Source organism: Oryctolagus cuniculus, chromosome 20 (assembly GCF_964237555.1).
Source record: "Oryctolagus cuniculus chromosome 20, mOryCun1.1, whole genome shotgun sequence".
Lineage (NCBI taxonomy): Eukaryota > Metazoa > Chordata > Mammalia > Lagomorpha > Leporidae > Oryctolagus > Oryctolagus cuniculus.
This window is the reverse complement of record NC_091451.1, coordinates 6,278,604-6,294,851: the sequence shown is the minus strand read 5'-3', so window position 1 is coordinate 6,294,851 and position 16,248 is coordinate 6,278,604. Positions and strand designations below refer to the sequence as shown.

Here is a 16,248-nt window from a genome sequence, read left to right as displayed (position 1 = left end):
AGCCTGCAACAGCCAAGGTTGGGCTTGGATGAAACCAGAAGGTAGGAACTCCGTTACATGACCCATCAGTGCAGCCTCCCACAGTCAGCATTAGCAGGGAGTTAAAATCAAGAAGCAGAGCTGGTGTCGAACCCAGGCCTGCTGGTGTGGGACTGCTAAGTCAGGCTCCCACCCACTCCTCCTGCCTACTTCTTGAAGGGCAAATTCCTCTGGACAGCAGCTTCGCATCCATGAGCGTGGAGTGAGAGTAAGTAGTTGGGCTCATTGCGTCGAGCAGGGGGACCACTGTTCACTCTGGAGAGCCCGCCACGTGCAGGGCCACCCTGCTGAAATTGTGTGCTTTCCCCGTCGCTTTGTCCGGTCACCAGCTGTTAACAGCACCCGCTCTGATTCAGTCAACATCCGGAGAGCTGAGTGTGTTGTGTGGTTCGAGACCCCCTGCTCTCACGGGGACACGGGGACGGGCAGACAAAGCCACAGATAAAGAGCACATCAGATCGCAGTAAGGCTGATGGAGGTGGTTAGAGCAGGGCCGTGGAGCAGGTGGTTAGGGTGCTCGAGTTCCCTAGTGTCGGTTTGATTCTTGCCTCCCGCCTCTGATTCCAGCGTCCTCCTAAATGCAGACCCCAGGAGGCAGCAGCAATGACTTAAGTGACTGGGTTGCTGTCACTCACGTTGGAGACCTGGACTGATTTCCTGGCTCCCTGCTTCAGCCCCTGGGCATGATGGCATCTGGGGAGAGACCAGCAGATGGGAGATCTCTGTCGATCTCTCTGCCATTCCAGTTACAAAACAAATAAAGCTTTATTGTATATATTGATGGACATGTTTATGCACCAATAATAAGCTTAAAGGTATACTTTTTATTATATTTTGCCTTTTTTATTTGTTCTCATCTTTCATTTTATTTTTTAAAGGTTTTTAAGAGGCCAGTGCTGTGGTGCAGTAGGCTAAGCCTCTGCCTGCAATGCTGACAGCCCATATGGGCGCTGGTTCATGTCCCGGCCGCTCCTCTTCCAATCCGGCTCTCTGCTGTGGCCTGGGAAAGCAGTGGAGGATGGCCTAGGTCCTCTGGCCCCTGCACCCACATGGGAGACCAGGAGGGGGAGCCTGGCTCCTGGCTTCGGATCTGTGCAGCTCCAGCCGTTGCGGCCATTTGGGGAGTGAACCAGCAGATGGAAGACCTCATTCTCTCTCTCTCTCTCTCTCTCTCTGTCAGTAACCCTACCTCTCAAATAAATAAAAAATCTTTTAAAATATATTTCAAAGAGTGATAGAGACAAAAAGAGACAGAGATAGCTTCCATCCATGGTTCACTCCCCAGATGCCTACAACAGCCGGGGTTAAGCCACGCCAAAGCCAGGAGCCAGGAACTCCGTCCAGGTCTCCTGTGTGGGTGGTACGAACCCAGATCCTTGGGCCATCATCTGCTGCCTACCGGGCGCATCAGTAGGAAAATGATCAGAAGTGTGGCGCAACCTGGATGCAACAGACACCCTGATCCGTACACCGTGTAGACATCCCGAGCAGTGGATTAACCCACCACACCGCAATGCCCACCCTCGTTCTCTCCTTTTAGATGTTTGTTCAGCATAATGTACACATCCTATCCTTGTGGATTAGGAGTAAAGTGACTCTTGTACCATAATGGCTGGTAGAAATGATCATTTCAAATCTAATACTTCATTCGTTTCCTTAATACTCTTAGATCCATTTATCTGGTAGGCTTTTCTTCTGTGAAGTATACTTTTAAATTTCTTTATGTTGGGGCTGGCACCATGGCACAGTAGGTTAATCCTCCGCCTGTGGTGCCGGCATCCCATATGGGTGCTGGTTCTAGTCCCTGCTGCTCCTCTTCCCATCCAGCTCTCTGCTGTGGCCTGGGAAAGCAGTGGAGGATGGCCCAGGTCCTCAGGCCCCTGCACCCACATGGGAGATCAGGAGGGGAAGCCTGGCTCCTGGCTTCAGATCGGCACAGCTCCAGCCGTAGCGGCCATTTGGGGAGTGAACCAAAGGAGGGAGGACCTTTCTCTCTGTCTCTCCCTCTCACTGTCTGTGACTCTACCTCTCAAAAATAAATAAAATCTTTTAAAAAATAATTCTTTACGTTTTCAATCATTACACTAAGAATCTTACCTCTTTCCAATCTTAAGGACACCTTATTTGCTAATGTATTGTCTACTCAAAGGAAAACATTGCATTTCATATGAAAGAGGGTGTATGTATACATTCTGACCAGAATTAGCATTTAAGAAAAGCTCCAAAGGAAAGATACATCTACCCACAATCATATTTGTATCAAGTCAGAGGCATAAACAATTTTTTTTTTTTTTGTAGAATAAAGAAATCCACTTTCGGAGATGGCAGACCACCTATGCGCTGACCTTGGAGGCTGGGGGAAAGTTACAGGACATGAGTGACCAGGAATCCAGGGCGTCCGTTGGCGAGACCATGAGCCAGCTTCAGGACAGCTGGACGAGCACAGAGCTCCAGCTGGGAGAGATGGTGCAGCAGTTCCAGGGCACGCTGGAGGTAACCCCACCAAACCCACCCCGGCCTTTCCTGCTCCTAACATTCAGATGTGAGGACGCTTCCAAAAGTTCTTGGGAAAACAGAATTAGAAGATAAGTTTATTGGGGCACAAAAAATGTTTTGAAATCTGTGTATATTCTTTTCATAATATGCATTTTTCATGAGTCTTTGAAGATACCCCCTCCAAAGCAGTACATATGATCTTTTGTTTGCTCTGTGAAGATGAGAATGGTTCTGAGAAACCACAGTATTGTGAGTTTTCCAAGGGAGATCAAGTCCTACTGCCTAATCCCTGTCATGTCAGTCAGTAGCTTAGAAATAGTAAAATATCAATATAGCCTTGCAAAAGCTCATCGGTAACTGTAAGGCTAGAAATACTTCAAGTTCTGTTAGCATATTGACTTTCATGAAACAGGAGCAGTCGTTTTCAGTGGAGGTTCAATGCACAGAGTTAATCTTCCATATATGGCCTGTCCTTGGGTATAATGTCTGAAAATAAGCGTGGTGGCAATTCATTTTCCTGATTTCATTGGAGAATGCCCTTTTTGCACACAAGCGAGTTGTCCACCTAATTTCCGATTATACCTTTAAGCATGGGTATGCTTTATTCTGAGCCGTTATTGGGAAACTCACCGTTATTCTGTAGTGCTGAAATGCCACATTGTTCCCAAGGAACCTGAGCGCCTTTGAGCCCATGGCCCTGTTTGACTGCGTGCTTCAAGTTCTGATGTCCTTAAGGCCAGGCTGTTTTCACTTTATGTTTTCTCTGAGCCGACTGCCACTACTGGCTCACTCGCCTGTGTGTGTGTCTTTTCTGTGTACCTGAACTGGATAACCAAACTTGCCTACATGCAGAGGAAGTCCTGGCCCATGCTAAGTTAGGACCTGAGCAGCTACTGTGCATAAAATATCTGAATTTGACTTGGTGTATGGAACGTGTGGAAATTCACTGACTGGCAGATACCTGTTGGACACCTGCCGTGTCTGTGCAGCTCTGGGGTGAATGCAGATGAGTTTGCTGAGAGAGGCCAGGACTCCCAGTTTGGCTTCTCTCTTTGCTTTTTTCCTGGTTGAGGTTCAGTTTGTGTTGCTAGAAAATGGCCGCTCCTTAGGTGGGGTGTTAGCAGAGGTTTGGGCCAACCCAAGTATGCTTAGGTATCCATTGGATTGGGGAATAGTATTTAATTCTATTTGTTTATAAATAGTATTTAATTGTATTTGTTTACCTGTAGTAACCCAGGATGAGAAATTCATTTATCCTAATGAATTCAATACAAACACCTTGACCTTGAACACGCAGGCACCTTTTGCTTAGTAATGTAAGGTTTGAGGGAAATAGATGGTGAGACTTGATCAGGCTTTTAACCTCATATCCTCGGGCCAGACAGTGTTTTCTGAACCTTGGTTTTCCACTTTAAATATGATACTGATTCTTGCCCTGTCTGCCTTCTGAGGTTATAATTCCAGAGTTAGTCAAGTTGGAAATGCTTTGTAAACTATTGAGCGCTTTAAGCAAAAGGCTGCTCTCGCAGGAGTGGTGAGAAGTGGAGAGTGAAGGCGCAACATAAGAGGGGCGCTAGAGCCCCCCCAGAGGGGTGACTGCAAAAGACGAGGAAAGTGGCCGATGGCTGCTGCCTTACAGTGCTATCATAGCATGCACCCAAGGCTGTAGATGCTAAAGGTTGATCCTTGCAGGAGCCTTTTAGATAAGAACTTCCCCAAACCGCCAGTAGAAAGGAGCTTGGGTAGCCAAGGGATAGGGCGGAGAGACCAGTGATGGAGTGAGCCAGGCAGAGCTGTGGGAGCCGCAGCGTCCTGTTGTGCCCCATCTGCTCCTGCAGAGCACGGTCTGTGCAAGGCAGGGCCGCAGGTCTCTTTGTGCTTTACCAAATACGCTTCCTAGAAAGATCGTGGGCCGGTGCCGTGGCTTGATAGGCTAATCCTCTGCCTTGCAGCGCCAGCACACCGGGTTCTAGTCCCGGTCGGGGGCCGGATTCTGTCCCGGTTGCTCCTCTTCCAGGCCAGCCCTCTGCTGTGGTCAGGGAGTGCAGTGGAGGATGGCCCAGGTGCTTGGGCCCTGCACCCCATGGGAGACCAGGAAAAGCACCTGGCTCCTGGCTCCTGCCATCGGATCAGCGCGGTGCGCCGGCCGCAGCGCGCCGGCCGCGGCGGCCATTGGAGGGTGAACCAACGGCAAAGGAAGACCTTTCTCTCTGTCTCTCTCTCTCTCACTGTCCACTCTGCCTGTCAAAAAATAAATAAATAAATAAATAATAGATTTAAAAAATAAATAAATAATAAAAGAAAGATCGTGGATTCCCCGAGGCGTTCTTCACAGCCGAGCCCTGACCGCTGCTGTTCTCATTTCCCGTAGGCCTGGGAGCAGTGTGGAAAGAAACTCCAGGAGCTGAAGAGCAGGCTGCAAGGTGTGAAGGTGCAGAGCAGGGCTTCTCTTCCAGAGCTCCACGAGGACCTCCAGAAGGAGAAGGAGCGCATTAAGGTAGCGGAGCCGCAGCTGGCGGCTGGGCCGTCCCTCCTCCGCGGTTTTCTGAGTGCCGGCAGCGTGCACCTGCCTTTGTCTCTCTGTGTCGAATCCGAGTTTTTACGTTCAGTTGGAAAACACTTGCCCCCGTCTTCTGATGCCACGTCCTGGGCTCCTAAGGAATTTGAGCCAGTGCTCTTCATCATGCTGGTGTGGAAATGAGAAGGACTCTGCTCCTTGGGGTCCTGGGGTTTCTCCCTCAGCTCCTCTTCCATCTGCTCCTCCTCTGCAATATAAGGTGTGGCTCTGAGGTTATTTTTTTTTAAGATTGATTTATTTACTTGAAAGGCAGAACTACAGAGAAGCAGAGAGAGAGGGAAAGAGAGATCTTCCATCTGACAGTTCACTCCCCAAATGGCCACAACAGCTAGGACTGGACCAGGCTGAAGCCAGGAGCCAAGAGCTTCTTCCAGGTCTCCCACATGGCTGCAGGGGCCCAAGCACTTGGGCCATCCTCCGCTGCTTTCCCAGGTGCATTAGCAGGGAGCTGGATTGGAAGTGGAGCATCCGGGACTCGAACCAGCGCCCATTTGTGATGCCAGTGCTGCAGGTGGCGGGCTCCTTTCGAAATATATTCCTGCATACACAGGCTGATATTTATTATATATATGTTCATTTAGGGGGTGGGGGGCCTCTTTTGACTCAAATGCTAGGCTAGAGAAACGGCTTTGTGAAGTCAGACCACTGGGAGATTTTTACATTACACATTACTGGAAGCTTAGTCATTTGTGCAGTATAAACAACCTATCTGATTAAAGGAACGTGCAGGAAGCTTACAACATACTCGTTTTCTTTTGCAACCAGTTTGGTAGTAAATCCAGGGCATGTTAATTTCAAGACAGAAGCTTGGTTTTTGAAACGTTTATACTGATAGCAACCATCAAGTGCAATAAATCTCCATAGCAAGTCTCCCTTCTTGATATGGTGGACTGAGTCCTGGGTGTTTCCCGTGGTATTCCTGAACATTTTTCCAGCCTTTGATACACACGAGACTGTCTCAGAAACCACACAGAAAATGGAATTAAAGGCTATACCTATTTTGGTGCAAAAATGCTGAAATCCATGCATAGAGAGATGCCAGACATTTCCTGGAAAATGTGTAGTCTGAAAAAGCTATGCATGGATTTCCTACGAATTTTACATCAGAAGTTCTTTTTTTTATTTTTATTTTTTATTTTTTGACAGGCAGAGTGGACAGTGAGAGAGAGAGAGAGAGAGGTCTTCCCTTTCCATTGGTTCACCCTCCAATGGCCGCCGCAGCCGGCGCGCTGCACCGATCCGAAGGCAGGAGCCAGGTGCTTTTCCTGGTCTCCCATGGGGTGCAGGGCCCAAGGACTTGGGCCATCCTCCACTGCCCTTCCAGGCCACAGCAGAGAGCTGGCCTGGAAGAGGGGCAACCGGGACAGAATCTGGCGCCCCAACCAGGACTAGAACCGGGGGTGCCAGCGCTGCAGGCGGAGTATTAGCCTAGTGAGCTGTGGCGCCGGCCTTTTTTTTTTTTTTTTTTTTTTTTGAAGTGAAGTGTCCTTGTACTGCCAAATTGTTTTTCTTTCGGTCATGTGCTTTGAGAGCGGAGGACTCACTCTGCAGCCGGCAGTGTGGTAGGCACCAGGCAGTGCCGTGGTGAGCAGTGTGGTCACAGCCCCTGCTGACCTCCCGGAATGACGTGAGAGTTACATAGCCAAGCTCTCCGCCCCGGGGCATGTGCACGTGCACGTGTGAGTAAATGATGAGTAAGAATGGTCAGTTCGAGAGGACAAGGACAGGGACAGGCGGTCAGAGCGTAAAACTGAGGCCGCCGCCTTGCCCAGTGGCTCAGAGAAGCCTCCCCTGAGGAATTAGCCACCGTTGCGTCTGCGGTCTGCTGGCTCCGGCAGTTCCCCAAATACCATGTAGGATCAGGAGCGTGAAAAGTTGGTAGCATTCCAGGCTAGTCATTAAAAATGCAGATTTAAAAATAGCCGGCGATCATTGCCCATGTTCAGCTGGCCCCGCTACCACCCTGTATAAAAACTGCACATTGAAAAATAGGGAAAATGAGACAGTCGTGCTTTCAGATGATTTGGCAAAATGTATGAATATTTATTAAAGCTCGGCCCCACATGCCCGTTTTGCAAAGCTCTCCACCTTGCAGTGGAAGGTATGATAAGAATCCAGACGGCTGTGGTTTAATCCGGGATGTGGATCAGTGCAGGCGGCTGAGCAGGGCCCTGGCTGGGCCCAGCTTCCTGGCCCGGGGACCAGGAGACACCACACACAGCTCAGGGAGCTCACAGGAAAAGCGCGTCTTAGGAAAAACTGCGCCTGCATTTCAAATGCGGAGGGTGACCGGAATAAACCGCTTAGTTCCGTGTGGCACACACCTCGGAGCGCTGTGGCTCGCCAGAGGCCCTGTGGGTCCAGGTGAAGGGGGCACCTGAGCTGCCTACAGGACAGAGCTACATCGAGGAGCGCCCCCCCAAAAACTCCATGGTCACCCACTCAGCAGGAACCAAGAGACTGAAACAAGGCAACAAGCATTTGCGATTTAAAATACCAACCGGTCTCCTGTTTCTGTTTTTATTTTTTTTAAGATTTACATGTTTATTTGAAAGAACAACACAGAGAGAGAGAACTCTTCCATTCACTGATTCACTCCCCAGATGGACTCAACAGCCTGTGCTGGGCCAGCCCAGAGCCAGGAACTCTTTACTGGTTTCCCACATGGGTGGCAGGGGCCCAAGCATTTGGGCCATCTCTTGCTGCCTCCCAGGGCATTAGGAAAATGGATCATGGGGCCGGCACTGTGGCATAGCGGGTAAAGACGCCACCTGCAATGCCGGCATCCCATATGGGCGCCGGTTCAAGTCCCGGCTGCTCCTATTCCGATCCAGCTCTGCTATGGCCTGGGAAAGCAGTAGAAGATGGCCCAAGTCCTTGGGCCCCTCCACCCACATGGAGACCCAGAAGAAGCTCCTGGCTCCTGGCTTTGGATGGGCACAGCTCCAGCCTTTGTGGCCAATTGCGGGGTGAACCAGTGGATGGAAGACCTCTCTGTCTCTCTCTTTCTGCCTCTCCTTTTCTCTCTGTGTAACTCTGACTTTCAAATAAATAAATAAATCTGTTAAAGAAAAAAAAAAGTGGGTCAGAAGCAGAGTAGCTGGGACTTGAGCCAGCACTCGGATATGTGATGGGGGTGTTTTAAGCTGCCGCTTAACTCGCTGTGCCACACACTTGTCATTTAGGTGTTATTTCTGAACTCTGTCACCTTTATAAAGAATGTTCTGGACCATTTCATTAAATGTGATTTCTTGTTATAAAATCATCCCACTGTGGCTCTTTGGGCTCTGAAAATCAATCAGAATTAACACATTTTGGTTATGGCCATGTCAGACCAATTTCTGATGCAAATGGCATCGTGCGAGGGTATTTCAGAGAGTTTCCAGAAAAATGGAATGAAAAATAAATCAGTGTGTTTTTATGCAGGAAATTTTGAGATCCCTGCATAGATTTTTTTTTTTTAAAGATTCATTTATTTATTTGAAAGTCGAGTTACACAGAGAGAGAAGGAGAAGCAGAGACAGAGAGGTCTTCTATCTGCTGGTTCACTCCCCAATTGGCCACAATGGCCAGAGCTGTGCCAATCCGAAGCCAGGAGCCTCTTCCGGGTCTCCTATGCAGATACAGGGGTCCAAGGACTTGGGCCATCTTCTACTGCTTTCCCAGGCCATAGCAGAGAGCTGGATCGGAAGTGGAGCAGCCAGGACTCGATCCAGAGCCCGCAAAGGTGGTGGCTTTACCTGCTATGCCACAGCACCGGGCCCCCTGCGTAGAGTTTTCATAATGCACGTTTTCCATGGACTTTCTGAAATCCTTAGAGTGTCCTTTTAGATTTCAACTGACAGGAATAGGACCTTTAAGATGTGCTGGGGGTGGGGTGGGAGGGCGGATATGGTGGGAAGAATCACTATATTCCTCAAGTTTTACTTATGAAATTTTACTCATTAAATAAAAGATTTCTTTTGGAAAAAAAAATGTGTTGAGGCATGAGGCGGAATTGTAGGCTCCTGCCTTTTCCTTCCCCGACTGTGAAAGTCGTTTTGCTTGATCAAACTCCAGAAGTGACCAACACTTCACAGCCAAATGGATGGAACTGGAGAACATTACACTGAGTGAGACCAGTCAGGCCCAGGCAACAAAGGTCACGTTTTCTCTGGTTTGTGGAAGTTAACAGAGCAGAGAAGCTGTGTGGCTGTCGGGTCGTTCGCTGTATGCGCATAAACACTGCATCGCTGGGCTATACCAAGTATGCCCTTCGTTCCCCATGCTGTGATCACGGCCTATGAATCCCTCATTTGGTGACATTCATATCTGTCTTCAAGAAAAAAATAGCATATATGTGTATGTATGTAATTTGAGGCCGGCAGTGGGTTTGGGAGTCTGGGCCTCAGACATAGCCAGAACGTCCCACACAAGCGGGCTGTCAGCTGTGGCTGGAAAGCCTGTCTCCACCCGGCCGGCGGCTCCCCCACTAACAGCTGCCCCTTCTGCACCTGTGACCTTGCGGCTTGAAATCACTCCTCCAGGGTGGGTGCAGTCTTTCACCCAGAGCTGGCAGGGGGTGGGGCTGAGCCCCTAAGGAGACGGACGGTCTCCAGGAGAGAGGTCGGTCAGTCTTCCATCTGCTGGTTCACCCCCCAATTGGCCACAACGGCTGGAGCTGTGCCCATCCATCTGCATGAGCCCCGAGCCAATCAACATGCAGTATGTGAGCCCCCCGCCCCGTGCAATGGGCACCCCCAACAGGATGACCCAATGAGCAGAGTAGCGCCTTAGAAGCCCCGGACCCTTCCTCAAAGCCAGTGTCCCCCTGGGGTGCTCCACCTGCCCTCCTCTCAGACCACACACTTTTCTCTGTCGCTTGCCAATCAAATAAATCTTCTTTTCTGTCAAATAAACGTTCCTGCCTCTTTGCAGCTTGTTTCCCGGCTTTTTATTTCTATACTGAGCTGAGGAAAAGGACCCACGAGACTCGCTCCAGCAAACTCCCCTCCGTGACCGGGCACATAAGGTCTCATACAACGTAAATGTGCCCGAGTGTTAAAAACTGTCTGTTTATTTTTAAAGACTGATTTATTTGAAAGGCAGAATTAAAAAGAAGGAGAGGCAGAGAGAAAGACACAGAGAGAGAAATCTTCAGTTTGCTGGTTCGCTCCCCAAATGGCTGTAACAGCCAGAGCTGGGCTGATCCAAAGCCAGGAGCCAGGAGCTTCTTCAGGGTCTCCCACGCAGGTGCAAGGGCCCAAGCACTTGGGCCATCTTCTGCTGTTTTCCCAGGCCACAACAGAGAGCTGGATCTTAAGAGGAGCAGTTGGGTCTCGAACTGGCAACCGTATGGGATGCTGGCACTGCAGGCAGCGGCTTTACTTGCTGTGCCACAGTGCTGACCCCACAAACTGTTAAATTTTAAAACTAAAGAAATGGTCTTAAAATAAAAGCAAGGGGTTGGGGGGGGGAGCTAGCTGTTCCCACAGCCAGAGGATTTTGGCTGTAAACACACCTCTGCCAATCATTTGGGAACAGTCTTTTTGTTTTTCTCCTTCCATTATACTCATTCTTTTGGGACGTTCACTGGAATGAGTTCCCTTGGCACACAAGGTGTATGATCCACACCTGAGAAGTCACAGTGACTGAGGGTACTTCCAAAAGTGTGTGTGTGGGGGGGGGGGATGGAATTAAATGCAAAACATCTTAGCAACCCATACAAAGTTTTTCTCATCAGCCACAAACTTTTAAAACACAATGCAGGTGAGAATTTTTATTCGGTTCCAAAACTACTAAATCAATAGAAATGCCTGCGGTGACTTTAAAGCAGAATTAACTGTGAAAATCAGAACCACCTGAGGAAGAGTGCCTAGGAGAAAAAGGTGGCCGAGAACGGCCCAGCCAGGCCTGCAGGCGCCGCTCGGCTGCACCAGGGCCCTCCCCCTTCCCGGCCTCCCCTCCCCCGCCCCCAGCCTCAGGTTTGCAGACCGCGGCCGCTCCAGTGGAGTTGTGTCTCCATGCAGGATCTGGAGAAGTCTCTAGCGACCTGGTCTCAGAACTGGCAAGAGCTTGAGGCCGTGCAGGCGGAGCTGGGCCGGCGCGCCCTGGCGGAGGACGCGATGGGGCTGCGACAGCAGATGGAGCACCTGCACAGACAATGGGACGACCTGTGCTTGCGAGTAAGTCCGGGGCTGAGCGCGGTCGCCCTGCAAGCCGCACTAACGCACGCGTGCACGCCCGCCCGCTGCAGACAGGCGCCCACCGTCCGGGCGGCGGCCACCCCCACCTGGCGCAGCCGAGCTGACCCTTTTGTTCCTGGGGCGCTGAGCGAACTTGCAGCGCTTGTGAGCACGCACGGTGTTGCGGGGTGGGGGGACTGCGGGGCGCAGTCGCCCGAGGCACCACTTCCCGCCCGCCCGAGAGAACTCTGCCCCGCACGTGCAGCGCCCGTGGCCGGTTGATGATCAGCTGCTGGGCTGTCTAGGTGGACCCCTTCCGCCTGTCCGGGAGAGTCTGCCCAGGTGGGGGCGGGGAGGATGCGGAGACTTAAAGACCTTTGTTTTAAGAACGCGTAATTCCCAGGAAAGTAAATCCCCTAATCTCCTTTTGCTGGATCTAGAAGAGACGGATTTTTTTTTTTAAGTTTGAAATTCAGATATTGTTGAGTGCATTTTAAGCAAATCTCAACGCGTTCTGCCTTTTCGATGCGCCCATTAGAAAGTCTCTCCGTGCCCTAGCTTTAAGTGGCCTTTTCCACTTGGTATTCGAATTTTACATGAAAGACAATGTCTAGCACAGTATCCAGGAGCTGAGGGAGCCGCCGGGGAGGCTGGGGCCCGCATGTGCCTAATTGTTTCCATCAGGAAATCAGCTGAAGGAAGCCGTGCAAAATGCCAGGAGTTTTGAAAGCTAAGATAAATAGATGCCCGGGGAATGGAAACATAAAACTTGTGTTTTCAGGGGTAGTTTTTCAAGCCTTTTTAGCACATTCGCCGGGAAGGGTGTGTAAGCATTGGGGTTGTTTTGTTGTGTGAGGGTTTTTGGTTTTGTTGTTTGTTTTTTGCGTTGTTCTGGACAGAGCAGAGAGTTTTGTGTTTGGAGCAGGAAAACCTCAGTGAATTTGACTTGGTTTCCCATCTATTGAAGGGGTGTTAGAATCTAACCAAAAGAACTGGGCTACTCCACACCCTCCCAACACACACACACACACACACACACACTTTTAGCTTCCAAGGATTTTTAAGACCAGGAAATGCATTTGTACATGTAGGAGGCTGATGTGCCTTGTTTAAACTTTCGTAACATTGATTTTACTTATTTGAGAGGCACAGTGACAGAGAAGCAGAAACAGAGAGAGAATCTTCTATCAGCTGGTTCATTTCCCAAATGGCCACAATGGCCCTGGCTGGGTCAGGCTGAAGCCAGGAGCCTGGAACTCCACTGGGGTTTCCTATGTGGTGGCACAGGCCCAAGGACTTGGCCATCGTCTGCTGCCTTCCTGGGGCAATAGTAGGGAGCTGCATTGGAAGTGGAGCAGCCGGGACTCAAATCCGCCCTCCAGCTTCCTGCACCACAGTGCAATATGTTTTAACCCTGGGAGAGGAGGAATTTTTGCTGGTGTCAGCTCAGGAGTTGCTAGTGCGTCATGGAGTGCTGGGTATTTGGGAGTCGCCTGCTTGCTGCAGACCAGTGTTGGTGACATTTCTGTCATTTCTACCCAAAAGCCACAGGACATAACACAAAGTGAGCTATATGAATGGCAGGCATGGCTTTTGCACTTGTTTGCTTAATTTTAATGCAACACCAAAGACATTGAAATGTTTTTTTTTTTTAATTTTCCTGGCTCATTTGCCTTACAAATGTGTGATTTATATTATGGTTTGGATTATGGTTTTTAAATAGAGCATTGGCCTTGTGTAGGTATAAGGATTTCATCAATTTTTTTAAAAGATTTATTTATTTCAAAGGCAGAGTTACAGAGAGACACAGAGAGAGAGAGAGAGAGAGAGAATCTTCCATCCACTGGTTCACTCCCCAAATGGCTGCAGTAGTCAGAGCTGGGCCAATTTGAAGCCAGGAGCCAGGAGCTTCTTCCGAGTCTCCCACAGAGTTGCATGAGCCCAAGGACTCAGACCATCTTCCGCTGCTTTCCCAGGCCATAGCTGAGAGCCGAATCGGAAGAACAGCAGCTGGGACTCGAACCGGCGCCCATATGGGATGCCAGCACTGCAGGTGGCAACTTTACCCACTATGCCACAGCGCCAGCCCCTTTCATCAGTTTTTAAAGGGGAAGGATTTGGGTCTTGCAGTTGTTACAGTGAATGTGTATTGAAAGACCATGAGCAGAAGAAATGTGGTTGATGCTGGATGTATTCATTCAACTTCCCCTGTTTTAAATTTTTTTAAGACTTATTTATTTGAAAGAGTTAAACAGAAGGAGAGGCAGAGAGAGAGAGAGAGAGAGGTCTTCCATCTGCTGGTTCACTCTCCAGTTGGCCACAATGGCCGGAGCTGTGCCGATCCGAAGCCAGGAGCCAGCAGCTTCTTCCGGGTCTCCCATGCGCGTGCAGGGGCCCAAGGACTTGGGCCATCTTCCACTGCTTTCCCAGGCCATAGCAGAGAGCGGGATTGGAAGTGGAGCAGCCGGGACTAGAATCGACACCCATATGGGATGCCGGCACTACAGGTGGCAGCTTTACCTGCTACGCCACAGTGCTGGCCCCTGTAATTTTTAATATAGCCTGATTGTAATAGGTGAATATTAGGTAAAATTCAGTTGTAGTCTTTTTTTTTTTTTTTTTTTTTTTTACAGGCAGAGTGGACAGTGAGAGAGAGAGACAGAGAGAAAGGTCTTCCTTTGCCGTTGGTTCACCCTCCAATGGCCACTGTGGCCGGCGCACCGTACTGATCCGAAGGCAGGAGCCAGGTGCCTCTCCTGGTCTCCCATGGGGTGCAGGGCCCAAGCACTTGGGCCATCCTCCACTGCACTCCCTGGCCACAGCAGAGAGCTGGCCTGGAAGAGGGGCAACCAGGACAGAATCTGGCGCCCCGACCGGGACTAGAACCCGGTATGCCGGCACCGCAGGTGGAGGATTAGCCTAGTGAGTTATAGCGGCGCCGGCCAGGTATAGTCTTTTGCTACCTTTTACAGCACTTAGGCAAGATGCAGGGAAGTTTTCAAGGGGGCAAAAAAAGATTTCAGTCTATAGAGCTACTGATTACAGTGAATGAAATTTGTGATCCTTCTGATAGGGAGAAGGGAGAGAGGAAGAGAGGGAGGGCGGGGGAGGGCGAGGGGGAGGGAGGGCGATTCCCATTCTCAGCCGCCCATGCATTTCCCTCCCAGGTGGCCATGCGCAAACAGGAGATTGAAGACAAACTCAATTCATGGATCCTATTCAATGAAAAGAATAAAGAAGTGTGCGCGTGGCTGGTGCAGATGGAAAACAAAGTTCTGCAGACTGCAGATATCAGCATTGAAGAAATGATTGAGAAGCTGCAGAAGGTAAGCAGGGGTGCCGGGTGAGCGCCATCCTGCTGCCCTGGGAATTCTCCGCCCGCCTCGCTGGCCGGCTCAGAGGCGTGCCCACAGGTGCGTTTCCAGGAACGCTCTGCAGCTGTCCGTTTTTGAGCCCTCTGAGAGAACACCTGGAAAAGAGAAGATTGCAGACGGATGGGAAGTGTAGGGCTGCTCTGGGTGGGCCTGTAGTGGGAGACTTCCACCCAGCTCAGAAGTCTGGCAGAGCTGGGGCTCCCAGCTCCAGCAGCTGCTCTCCACGCCTCAGGCCAGGTCAGGGTTGTTTCTTGTTTGTTTTGATTTATTGGAAAGTCAGAGTGACAGAGAGGGAGGAAAAGACAAAGACGTCTTCCATCCACGGATTGCACTTCCCAGAAGCCAGGAACCAGGACCTCCACCCAGGTCTCCCACTTGGGCGGCAGGGAGCCATGCACTTGGGCCGTCTTTTGCTGCTTCCCAGGCACGTTAGCAGGAAGCTGGATCAGAAGCGGAGTAACTGAGACATGAACCAGGTGGTCTGATACAGGATGTGGGCCCTCCCCCCCACGGCATCTGCTGCCCTCTAGTGGTTATTAGTGGAACCTCCTGCCACAGCTGTGTGGCCAACAGTGGCGAAATGGTCCCTAACCCCCACAGATGAGAGCATTGTGTTTTAAAATTATTTATATTTATGTAAGAGACAGGAACAGAAATGGAGACAGATCTTCCAACCACTGGTTCACTCTCCAAATACGTGCAACAGCCAGGGACACGTTGGGCTGACACCAGGAGCCACAGACTTGATCCCAGAATTCAGTCCCGGTCTCCCACAGAGGCGGCTGGAACCCAAGCACTTGAGCCATCACCTGCCTCCCTCCTAGGGTGCACATTGGCGGGAAGCTGGAATCTTGGGAGCGGAGCTGGGACTTGAACCCAGGCACTGCAGTGTGGGATGCAGGGAGAGCTTTCCTGCTGCAAACATCACACAGTAAACACTCAGGAAAAGTCTTAGTAATGTTGGCCCCGGTTCCCGCAGCTCCCGGCCATCCAGTGAGACAGAGGGGCTGTTGAGTTAAGGAGCTGACTCCCACCTTACTTAATACTTCACATTTGCCCTGTGGACGGTTGCCTGTCGTAGCAGCTACTCACGAAGTGATGCGTCCGCAGCTGTGAGGCTGTTTAACTTCTCAAACGTGTTCAGAAGGCAGTTGTGTGTCTGTGGCCGGCTAAGAAGGGAACTTGGAGTAATCGCTCGGGCTTTGTGTGTTGGCGCCTTTGGCAGGACTGCATGGAAGAAATAAACTTGTTCAGTGAAAACAAGCTGCGCCTAAAGCAGATGGGTGACCAGTTAATCCAGGCGAGCAACAAGACGAGGGCGGCTGAGGTCGACGACAAACTCAACAAGATCAACGACCGCTGGCAGCATCTTTTTGATGTCATTGGCTCCAGGTAAGCAATGACCCGGAAGTTATCCTGACCACCAGGGTGCACTGGCGACTCCGCAGACCCGCTCAGCTGAGTCCAGTCTTCCTGTTCCAGCAGCTTCTCAGATGTGCAGATTGGGGCAAAGTTTGGTAAAAACAAGTGGACAATCTTACCTCAGCATTATGGAAGGCGTACGTTGTCGTACGTCCCACTTGAATCTTTTCTCTTC

At 50.4% G+C, this 16,248-nt stretch overlaps 1 protein-coding gene across 9 annotated transcripts in view; it reads left to right on the top strand.

Moving 5' to 3' along the window:
- SYNE2 (spectrin repeat containing nuclear envelope protein 2) overlaps nucleotides 1-16,248 on the top strand; it is a 394,119-nt gene that overhangs the window by 329,856 nt on the left and 48,015 nt on the right. For all 9 annotated transcript variants that reach the window (XM_051826403.2, XM_051826401.2, XM_051826405.2 and 6 more), the window contains 5 exons: nucleotides 2,338-2,532; nucleotides 4,907-5,032; nucleotides 11,122-11,277; nucleotides 14,445-14,603; nucleotides 15,877-16,043. In XM_051826403.2, the coding sequence (XP_051682363.2) occupies nucleotides 2,338-2,532; nucleotides 4,907-5,032; nucleotides 11,122-11,277; nucleotides 14,445-14,603; nucleotides 15,877-16,043 (803 nt within the window). The remainder of the gene's footprint in view (nucleotides 1-2,337; nucleotides 2,533-4,906; nucleotides 5,033-11,121; nucleotides 11,278-14,444; nucleotides 14,604-15,876; nucleotides 16,044-16,248) is intronic.